At 48.0% G+C, this 13,046-nt stretch overlaps 2 protein-coding genes across 2 annotated transcripts in view; one reads left to right on the top strand and one right to left on the bottom strand.

Moving 5' to 3' along the window:
- The first annotated feature begins 81 nt into the window (after positions 1-81).
- Positions 82-10,891, top strand: BRI3 (brain protein I3). The gene is made up of 3 exons (XM_042828291.1): positions 82-262; positions 1,318-1,432; positions 10,503-10,891. Exons 1-3 carry the CDS (start codon positions 97-99, stop codon positions 10,633-10,635), a joined length of 414 nt encoding a protein of 137 aa, XP_042684225.1. The 5' UTR covers positions 82-96; the 3' UTR covers positions 10,636-10,891.
- A 1,333-nt stretch (positions 10,892-12,224) lies between these two features.
- The window catches only part of BAIAP2L1 (BAR/IMD domain containing adaptor protein 2 like 1), a 33,546-nt gene continuing 32,724 nt past the window's right edge, over positions 12,225-13,046 (bottom strand). The window contains exon 14 of the mRNA XM_042828288.1: positions 12,225-12,804. Coding sequence (XP_042684222.1) covers positions 12,729-12,804 — 76 coding nt within the window. The 3' untranslated portion in view covers positions 12,225-12,728. The remainder of the gene's footprint in view (positions 12,805-13,046) is intronic.

Below are 13,046 nucleotides of genomic sequence, written 5' to 3'. Positions count from 1 at the left end.
GGGGCGGAGGGCGGCGCCCGGCAAGTTGGGCGCCGAGGCGAGGGCGCCGCTTCCTCCTCGCCCCGCCGGCGGTCGTCGCTCCGCTCCGCGCTCAGCATGGACAGCAAGCCGCTGCTGCAGGAGCGGCCGCCCGCTTATAGCCCCGCCGCGCCGGGCGCGGGCTACGACTACGGGCAGAGCAACTACGGCGCCATCCCCGCCCCGCAGCCCGGCTTCCAGCCGCCCCCGCCGTACCCTTACCCGGGCGCCGCGGCCGCCGCAGGTGGGTGCGAGGCGGGGGCGGCGCGGCGGGGCCGGGCGGGGCTGGGAGCCTCGGGAAGGGCCGCGGGCCGTGGCCGGTGCCGCCTGCCGGCTCCGTGCGCCCGGGAGCGGCGGCGCGGCTCCTCCGCGGAAATACGAGCGGGCGGAAACGACCCGGCGCGACTCGCGACGCGCCCTGCCTAGCGTCGTTTTTTTCGGGCCCCCTTCGGTTCCTCTGGCGGGCTGCGGCTCGGTTCCTCAAGGGGTCGGCGAGTCCCGGCAGGAGCGGGCGGCGCTGAGGAGCCCTCGGGCACGGGGCGGCTCGTACCGCGCTTCGCGGCGGCCTCCTGCAGTGTGGGGCGGCTGGCGGCCGTGCTTTGCCGCACCGAGCTGCGGGGAACGGCCGGTGGGTAACGCCGTTCGGGACGGGTCCGAGCCGGGCCGCCTCAGTCGGGACAGATTGCGCTGGGGAAAGTGCATCTCAACTTGTGGCTGCGCCTGCCCGTCTCGTCGGATAGCCCTGATTTCTTCGTTCTTAGCGTTAATGTGGTAATAACGTAGCCTTCTAACTACAGTTCAGATAACGCGATTGCTCACTAAGAATGCGAATTTTCTGCAAGGATTTTCGTTCTGTGCCGTGCTGCCCTTCTGCTGCTGTGCTGTCCTCCCACTTCTGCAGCCATAACCTTTTGGGAGCCAGAGCAGGGTTTGTTCTGTGCCCCCCGCTTTGTTTCTGGAGTGAGATGTTGCTGACACTTGACGTCCAGAACTGAAATCCACAGTCCTCACTTGTTCAAGCTGTTTTTCCCTGCTGTTCCAACAGCGCTGACCCAAACTCAAAGTTAATTATTAGCTTAATGCCCTTTTTAGATGGTTAAATTGTACTAGATACTTGGATTCATGAAGTAGTTTTCTTGTTGCGTTTGCTGATACTTTTGTTTCAGCCCTGATTTTGGTGGACTTGTACAGTGCTTTTTTGTCTGCCTTCATTCCGCGTTCCCTTTCCATACCTTCTACCAAGTTATCGTTGTCCCCCATGCCTTGCATGCAGTGATTCAGCTCTGGTTTTTATTTTAGGCTATGCTGTTCCTCCACCGGCATCGCAGCCGAACTACTCGAGCACATACACCATCATTCAGCAGCCTGCTGCCACCACCTCTGTTGTTGTAGTTGGAGGCTGTCCCGCCTGCAGGTAAAACCCTCTTCCACTTGAGAGATTAACTGCCGTGGGTTTTATGTTTGAGATGAGAAGTGTCTGTATAATTGCTTGGTTTTCTGTTTGTGTATTAGAATAGAGCTAACTAAAAAAGCACTGACGTTTTGCAGTGCTTTAATGCGATACATCCTAGTGGGCTCCAGACGACTGCTGTAATTGATACAATAGGCTTCTTGCAAACGTGAATCTGTTCTGTATGGAGGAGGAAGATCTGCAAGCTGTGTTGTTAATGAAAAGGAAGTTCAGTGACAGATGCAGAGGCTGGGTTGTCTGGAGAAGGGGTGCCAGGAAGTTCTTTCTGGTGCACTTGTGACCACTGCAAGTGAGGAGCGTGACTTCATTGTGAAATGCTGTGGTTTCTGACCGTGGCACTTCTGTTCTCCAGCAGTGCCTGCGCTGAATCTCCTCGTTCCCCAGCCCGGGCTGCACAGAGCCAAGCAGGGCAACAGGCAGTATTGAGTGGGAGCATCAGTACTGTTGAGTTTGGAAGTTCTCTTACTTTAGAAGTGCCTTTACTGTAGAAGTAAGGAAGGGTAATCGATGTGGTTCCAAGTGTTGACCTGACAAAGTGGTGAAAACCAGAAAAAGCAGTCAGCTATTAGTTGGGATTGCAATGAAAGGACAGCTACAGAGATCAACAGCCATAAAAGAAATGATCTAAGAAAAAAGGAAAAGGAAGAAGGCAGGCATAACAGTAGTGTTATGAGTCTGCATGGTTCCTTTGCACTTCTCAGCTCTGCTCATCCCAGGATATTGACTAATGGGTGAAGGCAGCCTGGTTGCTGCTGGTGCAGCTGAGGCATTTATGTGCCTGGCCAGCCCCAACTCAAACACAGAGTCCTGCTTCTGTTAGAATGTATCAGAACTGCCCTTCTGGTGTCTTATGAGAAGGCGATCTTCTTCTGCAAGTCTGAGCCTTCTCTGTCTGGTCCGTTTCAAAACATGTAGGAAGCAGACTTGTTGGAGTAGCTTAAACAGCATCAGGTTTCAGTGTGACAGATGTGATGGAGATGGCTGTGATGGCAGAGGCTGTGTCACATGCCTTTTGGTTTTGTTAAAACTGCTGTCCATTGGAGAGTCAGCACCTGCCTGCTGAAATCCCACTAGTTAAGGCTGAGAATCCTGTGCCAGCTGGAGCTCTTAATCTAGAAGATGCATGTTTTAAACAGTGAGGGAAAGTAGCCTGAGCTGTGAGCAGTGTGGTCAGTCCTGCTGCTGGAGTCCTTCCGCTAATGCTGGATGTTCATGTGCCCAGCCAGGAGACAGAAGAGATGTTATGCCTTGCTTGGTAAGGCAGGCAGTGGGTTGTACAGACCTTGCCCTAAACCCAAGAAATCTGAAAAAAATGAATATGGGAGTATCTTCTGTGATGACTCGGGGTTGTAGACTGCTGGTATCTTTAGGGTTTCTTCATTTTTCTTGTAGTGATCCTGAGATGCTGTAGGAGATTCTTTTGAAAGGGTAATTTGCAAATAAAGTTTCTGTGCCTAGGGTCCTTTTAGCCAAATCTGGGGAAATGAGCGAGTCTGAATATTTGTAAGCATTCTTAAGCGACCTGATTTCAATAGTATTCTTCACTCATCCACCTTGTGCTGCTGGGGGCAGCCAGAGTTCTGTTCGTGGCACTCCTGTGAGGCGCTGTGCTGAGCAGCTCCAACTGCAGGGCTCTCAGCACTGCTGGAGAGCTGTTGGTCGGAATCCCAAGGACCAGCGCTGAGTAACGACAGTGTCGTAGCCTTTGCACAATGCTTTTCCCCAGCTATTTAGAGGAGTCAAAGCCTTGGTGATAATACTGAGGGAAGAGAAGCACTGTTTGGTTGTGTTCTGATTAGATAAGGAGTTGATGTTGTGGTGCTGCAGCAGAAGCTGGTGGGATTTGGTGGGAAGCGTGCCGCTCCATCTGTTAGCGGGATCCTGAAGAGGCAGGCTTGGTGTTCTCGAAGGTTACATTGGCTTATTCTCTTACAGCTCAAAATCCTCTTTGACTCCTCAAGACCTTGAATGTAGTTCTAGCTCGTTTCTTGGCCTGGAAACCTATTTTATGAAGAGTGCAGCATGCAGATGCATTCTGAATGCCACACCGAACAGAAGGATACTGAGAGGGCATTGGTAACGTAAAAAGCTGTGAATGGTGTGTAAAAAAATTTTATTAAGCTACGAAGGCAGCCTTTCTGTTACTCCTCTGATTTGGTGCACAATTATTAGAGAAATTCATCTGCTTTTGAACATCAGGAAAACTCTTTGGTTGTGGCTGTGCCAAGAATGTAACTGACACAGCTGAAGCCCACTGATGGAGTTCATGCCCTCAGAAACACAAATCAGGCTTCTGCCCTATGGCATGTGAACAGTGCTGATTGAACTAAAAACCATTTCTGATGTAAAACGTTTGGTGAGGAGAAACAAGCAGTACTGCTCTGTTATTTGGGCAGAGGCCATCTCATCACAGTCACAGGTGACTTTGGAAGTATCATCCTATGGTGGCTAGCTGGTGATCTTCAGGCTCCACTTGTCCTGTGAGTTAAGAGAAATGAATATGTACAAGCATCTTCAGAGGTTTCCTCTGGAGATAGGTGGCAGTGTCCCCAGTCACCATGTTAATGCCTTTTGAAACACCAGCTTACTCTCTGAAGCACTGGTGTCTCTGAGGGGTGACTCTCCTGTCTTGTGATCTGTCCCTCTTGCCTGTAGTTCTTCATTAGACAGATCATCCTCATTCATCCTTGGTCAGCGTTGCTTTCTAATTACAGACTTCAGCCTTGCTGTGTGTTCTGTCTGTGTCATTCAGAAGTTTGGGCTGGCTGTAGTGCTGTTGGCCCAGTGTGAGCTCTTCCTCCAACCCAGCCCTGACGTACAGAGGATCAAACTGAGGTGCAGAATGCTGTCGCTCTTACTGCAGGAAGCTGACATGTAAGGATTGGCAAAGTCTGGCTTTGAAACTAGGAACCATCTTATGTTCCCAAGAACAGTTTGAGTCATGATAGCCTGAGGTTCAGCCATGTCATTGTCTTTTTAGCTTGCAGATGGCAGTTCAGCACTTCCCTTCAGGTTGCCTCCATTTTCTTTTTCCCTGTCTTTTGGTGGTGGGGTTACAAACTGCAGTGGGGTATTTGCTTTCCTGTTGCTTGGCAGAAGATGAATCTATTTAAAAACTGTGAAAGCATTCCTTTTCCTGAAGTTTGCAGTGGGGTTCTTCCAGAACCTGGGGCAGAACTGTGGTTGGCCCTGGTGGGTTTTGATGTTCCTATTTAATGAGTTCTCAGTCGTTTGAAGGAAAGGATGAGGGGAAAATACATAGCTTCTGGATTGTAGTGGTTTTGTCTTCTGACAGCTATAAAACACCTCCTTGAGAAGGATTATGGTGGGTTCCAGATAATAATAATACTGAAAGTTCTGCTGGGATTGGAGAATGAGACAGCTGTGAATAAATCCTCACTTATTCTCACATCTCTTGGAGCCTTCTTCCTGCCAGACTGTGGGGCTTGCCTTGTTTGGTTCTGACTTGCTAAAGGAGCAGATTCTGAGATTTTGTTGGTTTTGTTTTTAAAATTCAACTAGGTGCATTGCTGCTCAGAGCACATTCTAGGAAAATTGCACTGCAGTGCTGAACTCCTTCAAAATCTCAGTCTTCTGGTTTCACTTTGGTTATTTCAATCACAGGTGCTGTGTGTGATTTGGTAGAAGCTCTTTCAGGGTACAGGGTTTCTGTGGTTGTTCAGAATAAATCTATTTAAATGTTAACTAAACGCTCCATTTATAATTGCACAATATGTGTCAGCTGAATATCCCAGGAAGCAGAAGGATGTAGCTATTGATCAGATGTGCCCTCTTAAGGAAAACCTGTGGGTTTTGGTTTGTGGCGGCAGGCTGAAGTGCTGCGGAGATCCTTTGGAATCTTGTGAGCAAAGGCAGCTTTGAAATGGCATTTAAAAGGCTGCTCTGAAGAGGGGCAGCTGTAATGGTGCAGCAGCTCGTGGCGCTGCTTTGTGTCACAAAGAAGATGGGCCTGTGGTGAGAATGGAAGGAGCTCCCTTCTGTAATGTGCAGCTTTCTGTGAAGGTTTGCTGCCGGGAACGTCGGGGCGTTCTTCCCTGCTGTGCTGTAATTTGATGGCAGCAGTTAGGGCATGAAATTCAGCAGTGACTTCTGCATGTGACTGCTAAGAAGAAAGCTGTGACAGAGCAGACTTGAGCAGAAGCCACGAGTGCCTCTCGGTGTTACTGGCTAGGCTAGCGTAGCTGTAACCTTGTCCCTGCCTTGGAGTAGAGGCACTCGGTGCTTAGCTGGAAGCCCATTGCCTGAGGCCAGCAGGGGAGGTGCTGAGCCCCTCAGAGGGGTCCCACGTGAGAACAGCATAGCTCTTGCACTTCTTGAGGGTTTTTCTGCTACTGTTTTGAACTGAATTTTGGAAAATAATCAAAACACATCTTTTCTTAATAAAGGAGGCTTTATGCAGCTAACAAGGTACAGCAGAAACCTATTCCCTTAAGAGCCACTGTTTTAAATAAGAAATTAAAAATATATAAAATAATCCAGTCCCCAAGTCCCAGCCAGTCACTGTGTCAGAGCTGATAGCTGTGTCTTCCTGTCCCCATTTGTGTGGGTGTCTGTATTCTGACAACTGGCTGTCCTTGTGGCAAGGAGGAGGAGCCTGGTCTCGTTTGCTCGGTGAAAAGGGATCCAGAGGTGCAGTAATTTGGATGTGTATGCAGGTGAGTGAGGGAAAACACAGATCAGAAGCCATTGGTGTGCATGAGCTGGGGCTGGAGGAGCTGGCAGCTTTTGCAGAAGTAATGGCATGCATTACTGTCACTTGCTGCTGCTGCTGCTCACAGGTGAAACTGCTTAACCTCACTGCTCTTGCTGCATTGGGTAGGATAGGCACAAAGAGGAGCTGTCTCTGTTCTCCTATTCACAGTTAACTTTGGAAGTTGCACGCAAATCTCTCCTGCTTGTCACCTGACAGCCTCCACTGAAATCTGAAGTTAAAGAATCCGCCAACGCTGTGGCTGGGAACGGACACTGCTCTGAGATCTGCATTTGTTTATGGGTCTGGTCAGCGTGTGAGACAGCTGCAGGGTCCTGACAGCGAAGTGTTGTTTCTTTTCGTGCCCTGCAGGGCTGATCATGCACCTGGAGTGCCGTCTTTGATTGGGATGACCATTGGTTGTCACTTAATAAGGGATGAAAAATGCTGATAAGCATACATTTAAATGCTGTGATGTAGCCTTAAGTCTAAAAATGCCCACATTAAATTGCACTGGTGTTGAGTTTGCAAATCTCAGTGTTGCCTCCCTGATCCTGAGCGTGAGACTTCATGCTTAGAGACTTAATTTCAGGAAAAGATTTGTCTGAGAAGTAATTTGACAATAAATGCTCGTCAGTGGGGATAACTGACCTTACTTTATGGAGCTGGCAGCTGCAGTGTAGCTTAAATCCTAGTCACTGCTTGCAGTATAAATAAACCTTTCCACTTTTAGATGGGGAGTGGTGCACTTCTAATCAGCTTACATGTGGTTATGCCATAGAATAAAACTTATGTTTGGTTACGTTAATGAATCCACAGTTTGAATATGGAATCTGATCACCCTGTCTCTGAGGTACACGAGCACAAACTAAAATACTCATGTTCTCCTTTGTAAAAGGTTCTTTTCCTCCTCCTCCATTTAGTAACTCCCTAAGCAGGGGCGGTGATTGGATAAGCGTTCATCTAAAATTAGGTGCTGACACAAACCCACAGACCAGAAAGTGCTCGTGTAGTGACTGCTGTGGTGTGGCTGGGCGCCGTGCAGTGCCGTGCTGCACGTTGGGCACATCGTGCCTCTGCTGCATCCCAAGGCACGGCTGCTGGTGCTGCTGGTGCTCCCTGCTGCTCTGTCCCTCAGGGCCTGGGTCTGCTGCTGGTGGTGAATCTGATCACAATTAGTTGCGTTATTTTTAATTGGCACTCAGTGTGACCAAAGAGTACTTCCCAGATCCCCGTGTTCAGGGGGAAGTGTTTGAAGTGAATTCTATTTAAAGTGTCAGAGACGTCTGCTGAGTGGAGGACTCGGCTCCTTGCAGGCTGACAGTAACAGGTTGGACAGCAGTCCTCACTGCTGGGTTTGCAGCTCCGTGGGGCTGAGCAGAAATACTTGATGAGCCCTCTGATGTTCAACCAGTGCCTGTGTTCCTTGAGGCCAAATCACAGCGAGCTTGCTTGTGTTCTTCACTGAGCACTGACTTACTTGTCACAAAGGCAGGCTCCAGGGCGGGAGCTTGGCATGAAATTCATACCAGACAAGGAAGAGACACAAACACTAACAAAGCAAGAGCTGAATGCTTCTGGGAAGAGGATGCTCAATGTGTGCAAACTGAAACGCTGCCATTAGTGTAATAGCAAGACAAGGGAGGGATTTGGTAGCCCCCATGTACTGTGCTGCGTACTTGGTAGGCCTTCTTCAAAGTAATGCTTTTTGTGTCATTGAAAGGCCTGGAAATGGGCTTTGCCTTTCTTGGATGGATCTGTAGTACTGAAAACTGCCTAAATCTGTAATTATTTAGAAATGTCTGCATTGCATCTGTACCTGTCTGCTAATGCAGTGTGTTACCTGTGCAAAGGAAAACAGAGAGCCTTATCTGACATTCCCCGGCTTCTGCCACTGATTTATTTGGGGTGTGCAGCATGTCATGCTTTTCCACAAATACCCGACACAGTAACTGACCACAGCACAGTCTTTAATTACAGTCTAATTTTGAGGGTCACTTACAACATAACTGTTCAGTCCTAGTGTCTGGATGTGCCCTAGCAAAGAAATGGTGATGAAGCTTTCTAAATCTGCATACAAAAGTTTGGATAAAGCATTCATAATCCTGAGTATATGCAGCAAAATATCTGACTTTGTAGTGTATTTGCCTTTCTTCCAGTTGTGACAGTGCTGACTTGTTCTGTTGGTAACTTTTGAGTTGACTTCTTCCACATTGCTTTCTCCTGCTGTACCATCTGCCCCTCTGGCTGTTCTTCTGGCCTCTGTTTCAGTCTAATGGGGAATTCTCTGTAGTGAGAGGGGAAGGGAAACATCCGCTGGTGCTGTGGTGTGATGGGAACCCTGGGCTGGAGTTTGTTGTAGCAGAGCACAGGGCAGACTGAAGAGCACTGCTGAACAGGCTGAGTGCCTCCAGTGCTTGTATTTGTGAGGTGATGCAGGGCAAGTGCTGTGAGTCAGTGGCCGATGCGCCAGACTGAGGGTGCGTTAGTGCAGCAGAGATGGTCTGGCTCCTTTTTGTCTGCTGGCACACGGTGTAGTTTGTCAGCACTTGCAGTGCAGGGGTAGAAATGCTTTATGTGCCGGGTGGGGGAGGCATGAAGCCTTCTCTGAGACCCTCATAAACCTACTGGCATTCTTGTCAACAAGGCTGTAGGCACAAAAGGGCTGTGTGATGATGTTCATCAGCCCCATTGGAGCCATTTGCAGCGTCAGCTGGACAGAGCAGGGTTGCCAAACCTGGCTACAGAAGAAAGCTCCAGCAAGCTGCATGAGAGGCTGTCCTGTCTCCAAGAAATCTGCTCTTGTTGCTGCTGCTGCATCTCTAGTTAATGGTCAGTGTCAAAACTTGTAAGTAGAAGAATTAAAAATGGAATTGGGATTCTGCGCTTTAAGTTGATTCATTCTTTCAGTCAGCAACCCATGGCAAGAGCAGCTGAATGAAATCCAGGAGCCCAGCAGTAAGCTGGAGCAGCTTTCTGCCTCGGCAGCCTTTGTGGAGGTCTCAGCAGTGCTGCCTGCCCTGTGCTTTTGCAGAAGATAATTTACACTATTTACACCTATTTACAGAGCCGTGGCTGTGCTGCCCCATTCTTACACACACCTTTGTTTCAGCTGGAGAACAAGATACTGATACCAGAGCAATCGTATGAAGTGCTTTGTTCATGTTGGTGCTTGTATTACCAACAGTATCTGTGAGGGACAAGCCAGAATCACTGCGCTTTACGACGTGCTGACTGCACCATGTGCTGAATAGAGCACAGCAGAGGTGCCATCCTGGAGAAGGAAGGATGGCTTTATGGGCTTTGGCAGCATCACGGGAAGTTTAAGTTGGACTTTTAAGCTGATGTCGATATCTGGATTTGTGATTTGGTAATGGAGGTATGAGAATAGCAGCTAAAAGGGACTGGAAGGAGATGTTAAGTTTTTCCCAGTGTCTGAAGAGGAAGAAGTGCTATGAAACTTTGCAAAAAAAGTGGTACCTACATCACTGGAATGAATTCTGCAAAACTTGCACCATGTCAGAACAGTGCTAGGAAAGGGAGATGAGACTGAAGTTTGAACAAGATGTGAAGTTCTAAACAATTGCAATAAGGGAATGGTCTCAAAGTCTGCATCTTCTTTCCTTTGCTCTGTTTGCTTGTGCAGTAAGGTGTCTGTGAGCACTGGGTAGGGAAAAAACAGCCCTCAGGCCTTGGCACCTTGCCCGCATTGCGAGCACTGCAAGGTCACTCAGCTCTGCTCCTGTTGACTTTCACTGTCGTGGGCAGTCAGAGGAGGGCCCTCCTTGTTGAAGTGTTTTGCTCACCTCTGGGTTCTGACTGCTTGTACCTGCTCCAATTTCTTATGTTAAGCTGTTATTCCTGTGTAGTGGGTGGCAAACTGTGAGCAGGTGGCAACCTGTGTGCGTTCTTCAGTGCACTTGAATTAAGCAGTGTTTGCCATGAATACGGCTGCTCTGAGTGGCTGATATCTGTTGGAGCAGTCCAGGACTGTGGTGGTTGATAAATAGCTGCTGTCTGGAACTAAGATACTGGTTTGAATTAAACCTTTCACATGTCTTATCTGCAGTCCTTGCTCTTATCACATGAGAATTTCTTGGGTTTCTTTAAGTGGTGTAGTTCAAAGCCTTCTGCTGCAAGCTGTGAGCAGAAAAGCCTTTTAAAGGGGGGAAGCCTCCTCTTTGCACCGCGCTTCCTTCTGCTGCACAGAGCGGAGTTTCACTGAGTGTCAGATCACAAGGAGGTAACCTGGGGTTAAACGCAGTGGGGGGCTTTGACTCAGTGTGTTTTCCATTTCTGCAGGGTTGGCGTGTTGGAGGACACCTTCACCTGCCTCGGTGTTCTGTGTGCCATTGTGTTCTTTCCAATTGGGATTCTGTTCTGTCTGGCACTGAGGCAGCGAAGATGCCCAAATTGCGGGGCGGCTTTTGGCTAAGAGGGCTGAACGTGGACGTGCTATGGAAGCTACAACTGTTAGCGTACTCTTTCTAATGTAAATGTCATGTACAATCATTTTATTTGCTTCAGACCTGTTTTGTAAAGTGTGAAGAAATTTAGTCTCTTGCATGTAATTTAAACTTAATCTTTTATGAGCATGTGCATTGCAAAACATGAAAACCGACCTTGTTTTCCATGTTTAGTGGCACCTCTTGAAAACTAAATAAAACTGCTTTTCCTTTTGCAATCCTCAACTTGTGGCTGGATTATTAAATATGTGACAAACATGTCTGATACCGTGTTTAGTATGCAAGTGAAGTTAATAATCCTAGCTACCAACAAGGATGGAAAATAGTGGTGTTTTTGGGTTGTACACGTAAGGTGAGGGGATGTATTTGCCTCCCCAGGTGGATCCCTTCATCTGCAGGCCTTTGAGGAAAGCGGTGCGAATGCTGTCTGTGCTACCACCATGGAATAGGTGTGGGTGAGCACATCTTCCTTCTGCAGAAGGCCACTCAGAGCCTTGGTTTAGTGAGGGCAGGTGCTGCTGAGGGCACAAGTGTTATCTCCAAGGGTTTGCAGCAGCAAGTGCTACCTGCTGCAGCAGTGGTTTCTACACCACCAGTAGTTTCTGGCTGCAGAAGGGAATGCTTACCCAAGAAGAGAGGCTGAGGCACTGCTCAGTTCCAAGAATAAAGGTTTAGGCGCGTCATTGTTTCATTCTGATAAGGAACTGTTGGAGGCTTATGGTCTTTGACTTGCCTTTCTAATGTTCTGGCTCAGGTGTGAGTTACGCCCTTGAGATGTGTTTGCAGGTGGCTGTGAGGCACTCACAGAAGGTTCCGTGGCCAACAAACCTGGCAGGCAGTGCAAGGGGAGGAGGTGGAATGAGGGGCGCTGATCTGCAGCCAGCAGGTTCCTGTGCTGCTTTTCACACCCAGTAACCAAAGGCATTTTCTGTCACTCACAGCCACCATAGGAGCAGCCCTGGGATGCTGCAGGAGTGTGCGCTGTGCTTATGGAAGGTGGGGATGACCAAGAGTGAGGGCTGAGCACTGGGACAGGTCAGACAAACACGCTGTACAGCAGCTGGGAGGCAGCTCTGTGCTGTACAGCCATAATGTGCTCAACCTTGTGCAGAATAAAGAGACGCTGTAAGATTCAAGGCTCATTTCTAAGGTGATTATTACAGTAGGAAGAGAGTTCTTCAGACAAGCTATATCTGATGCAGGAAATCAAAGCCTGCAGTGAGGCACAACCTGGGACTGAAGTTAGGTGTATCAGTTATATTTTGCCCGGTGAGATGCTGCATTCTGCTGCCATTTGTGCCACTGCTCGGCTCCTTCACAAGAAAGCCAACCTTAATCCAAGGCTGCATTAACAGAGCAACGAATCACTTCAGTAGTAGTGGTGTAAGGAAAAGCATGGCACTTGTACTGTGAGACTTTTATATGACTGAAGCTTGATGGTGTATTTAAAAATATATATGTTGTTGAAGAATGTATTGACAATATATGAGACCTAAAATAGGTTTACGTTAACATTTTGTAACTTGTATCTGCCATTAAGCAAAGCATTACATATGCATAGAGGATAAATATTTATTTATAACCACGAGTCTTTTTAAACAAAATAATGTGTTGCCGCTGTATACAGACAAATCTCTACGCTGGAATAAGGCAGTTGGTACATTGCTGTATTAAAAAAAAATCAATCAGCTTTTTCTAATTGAGTGGCATAGGCAAGGCCTGCGTTCTACAGCTTACTGTGGCAATTTCCAAACAACAAATGCCAAGTCCTCAGATCTGTGATCTTTTAGTCAGACTGCCTGGAGCATCCAAACGATCTCCAGGATCTCCACGATTCCATCCCCTGCAGAAGGCGTACTGTAGAACCAAGCTGAGCTGCTCCATCATAGCCCAAAGCAACAGCCTCATTAGAAGGAATGCTTTTAAAAATCAGAAATCCGTACCAGTATGATTCTATTTTACAGTAATTACACTTAAATAATTTTTAGAACAAGTTTAGATAGCAATTGTCATTACTGCAATTGATGTTTGTAAGGAGGAAATATTTATAGGGGTCATCTATTCATCGGATAATGGGCGCTGATCTGTCGTTTGTCACTGTTGGTCTGAGCTTCACAGTTGCAAAAGGATTTTCTCCACTGAAAAGAAATGCACAAAGTTACTGCGAGGTTTGCTGTGCTGCAAGGAGCATTGCTGGAAGAACACGTTACAATCTCACACCAGCAGACTCTACACAACTAGCTCAGCCTGAGCGTTTAAAACAGCCTTACGCAGGAGAACTGTCTTGACAGCAGTCCCAGGTTTGGTAAGTTACTGCCTGGATGTTCTTTAAAAGGCTTCCAGAAAGTTTGGATTTAAGCCCCGCTCTGTGCCAAACCAC

This window comes from Centrocercus urophasianus, unplaced genomic scaffold, assembly GCF_019232065.1.
Source record: "Centrocercus urophasianus isolate 14NV4802_14NV808 unplaced genomic scaffold, USGS_Curo_1.0 seq_29, whole genome shotgun sequence".
Classification (NCBI taxonomy): Eukaryota; Metazoa; Chordata; class Aves; order Galliformes; family Phasianidae; genus Centrocercus; species Centrocercus urophasianus.
This window is presented reverse-complemented; position numbering and strand designations above follow the sequence as displayed.

Bases quoted from the DNA above. Each gene is read 5' to 3' on its own strand.
- BRI3 (XM_042828291.1), top strand. From the start codon at position 97: ATGGACAGCAAGCCGCTGCTGCAGGAGCGGCCGCCCGCTTATAGCCCC. The intron at 263-1,317 runs GTGGGTGCGAGG...TTTTTATTTTAG, and splicing joins GGGCGCCGCGGCCGCCGCAG to GCTATGCTGTTCCTCCACCG. The intron at 1,433-10,502 runs GTAAAACCCTCT...CCATTTCTGCAG, and splicing joins GGAGGCTGTCCCGCCTGCAG to GGTTGGCGTGTTGGAGGACA.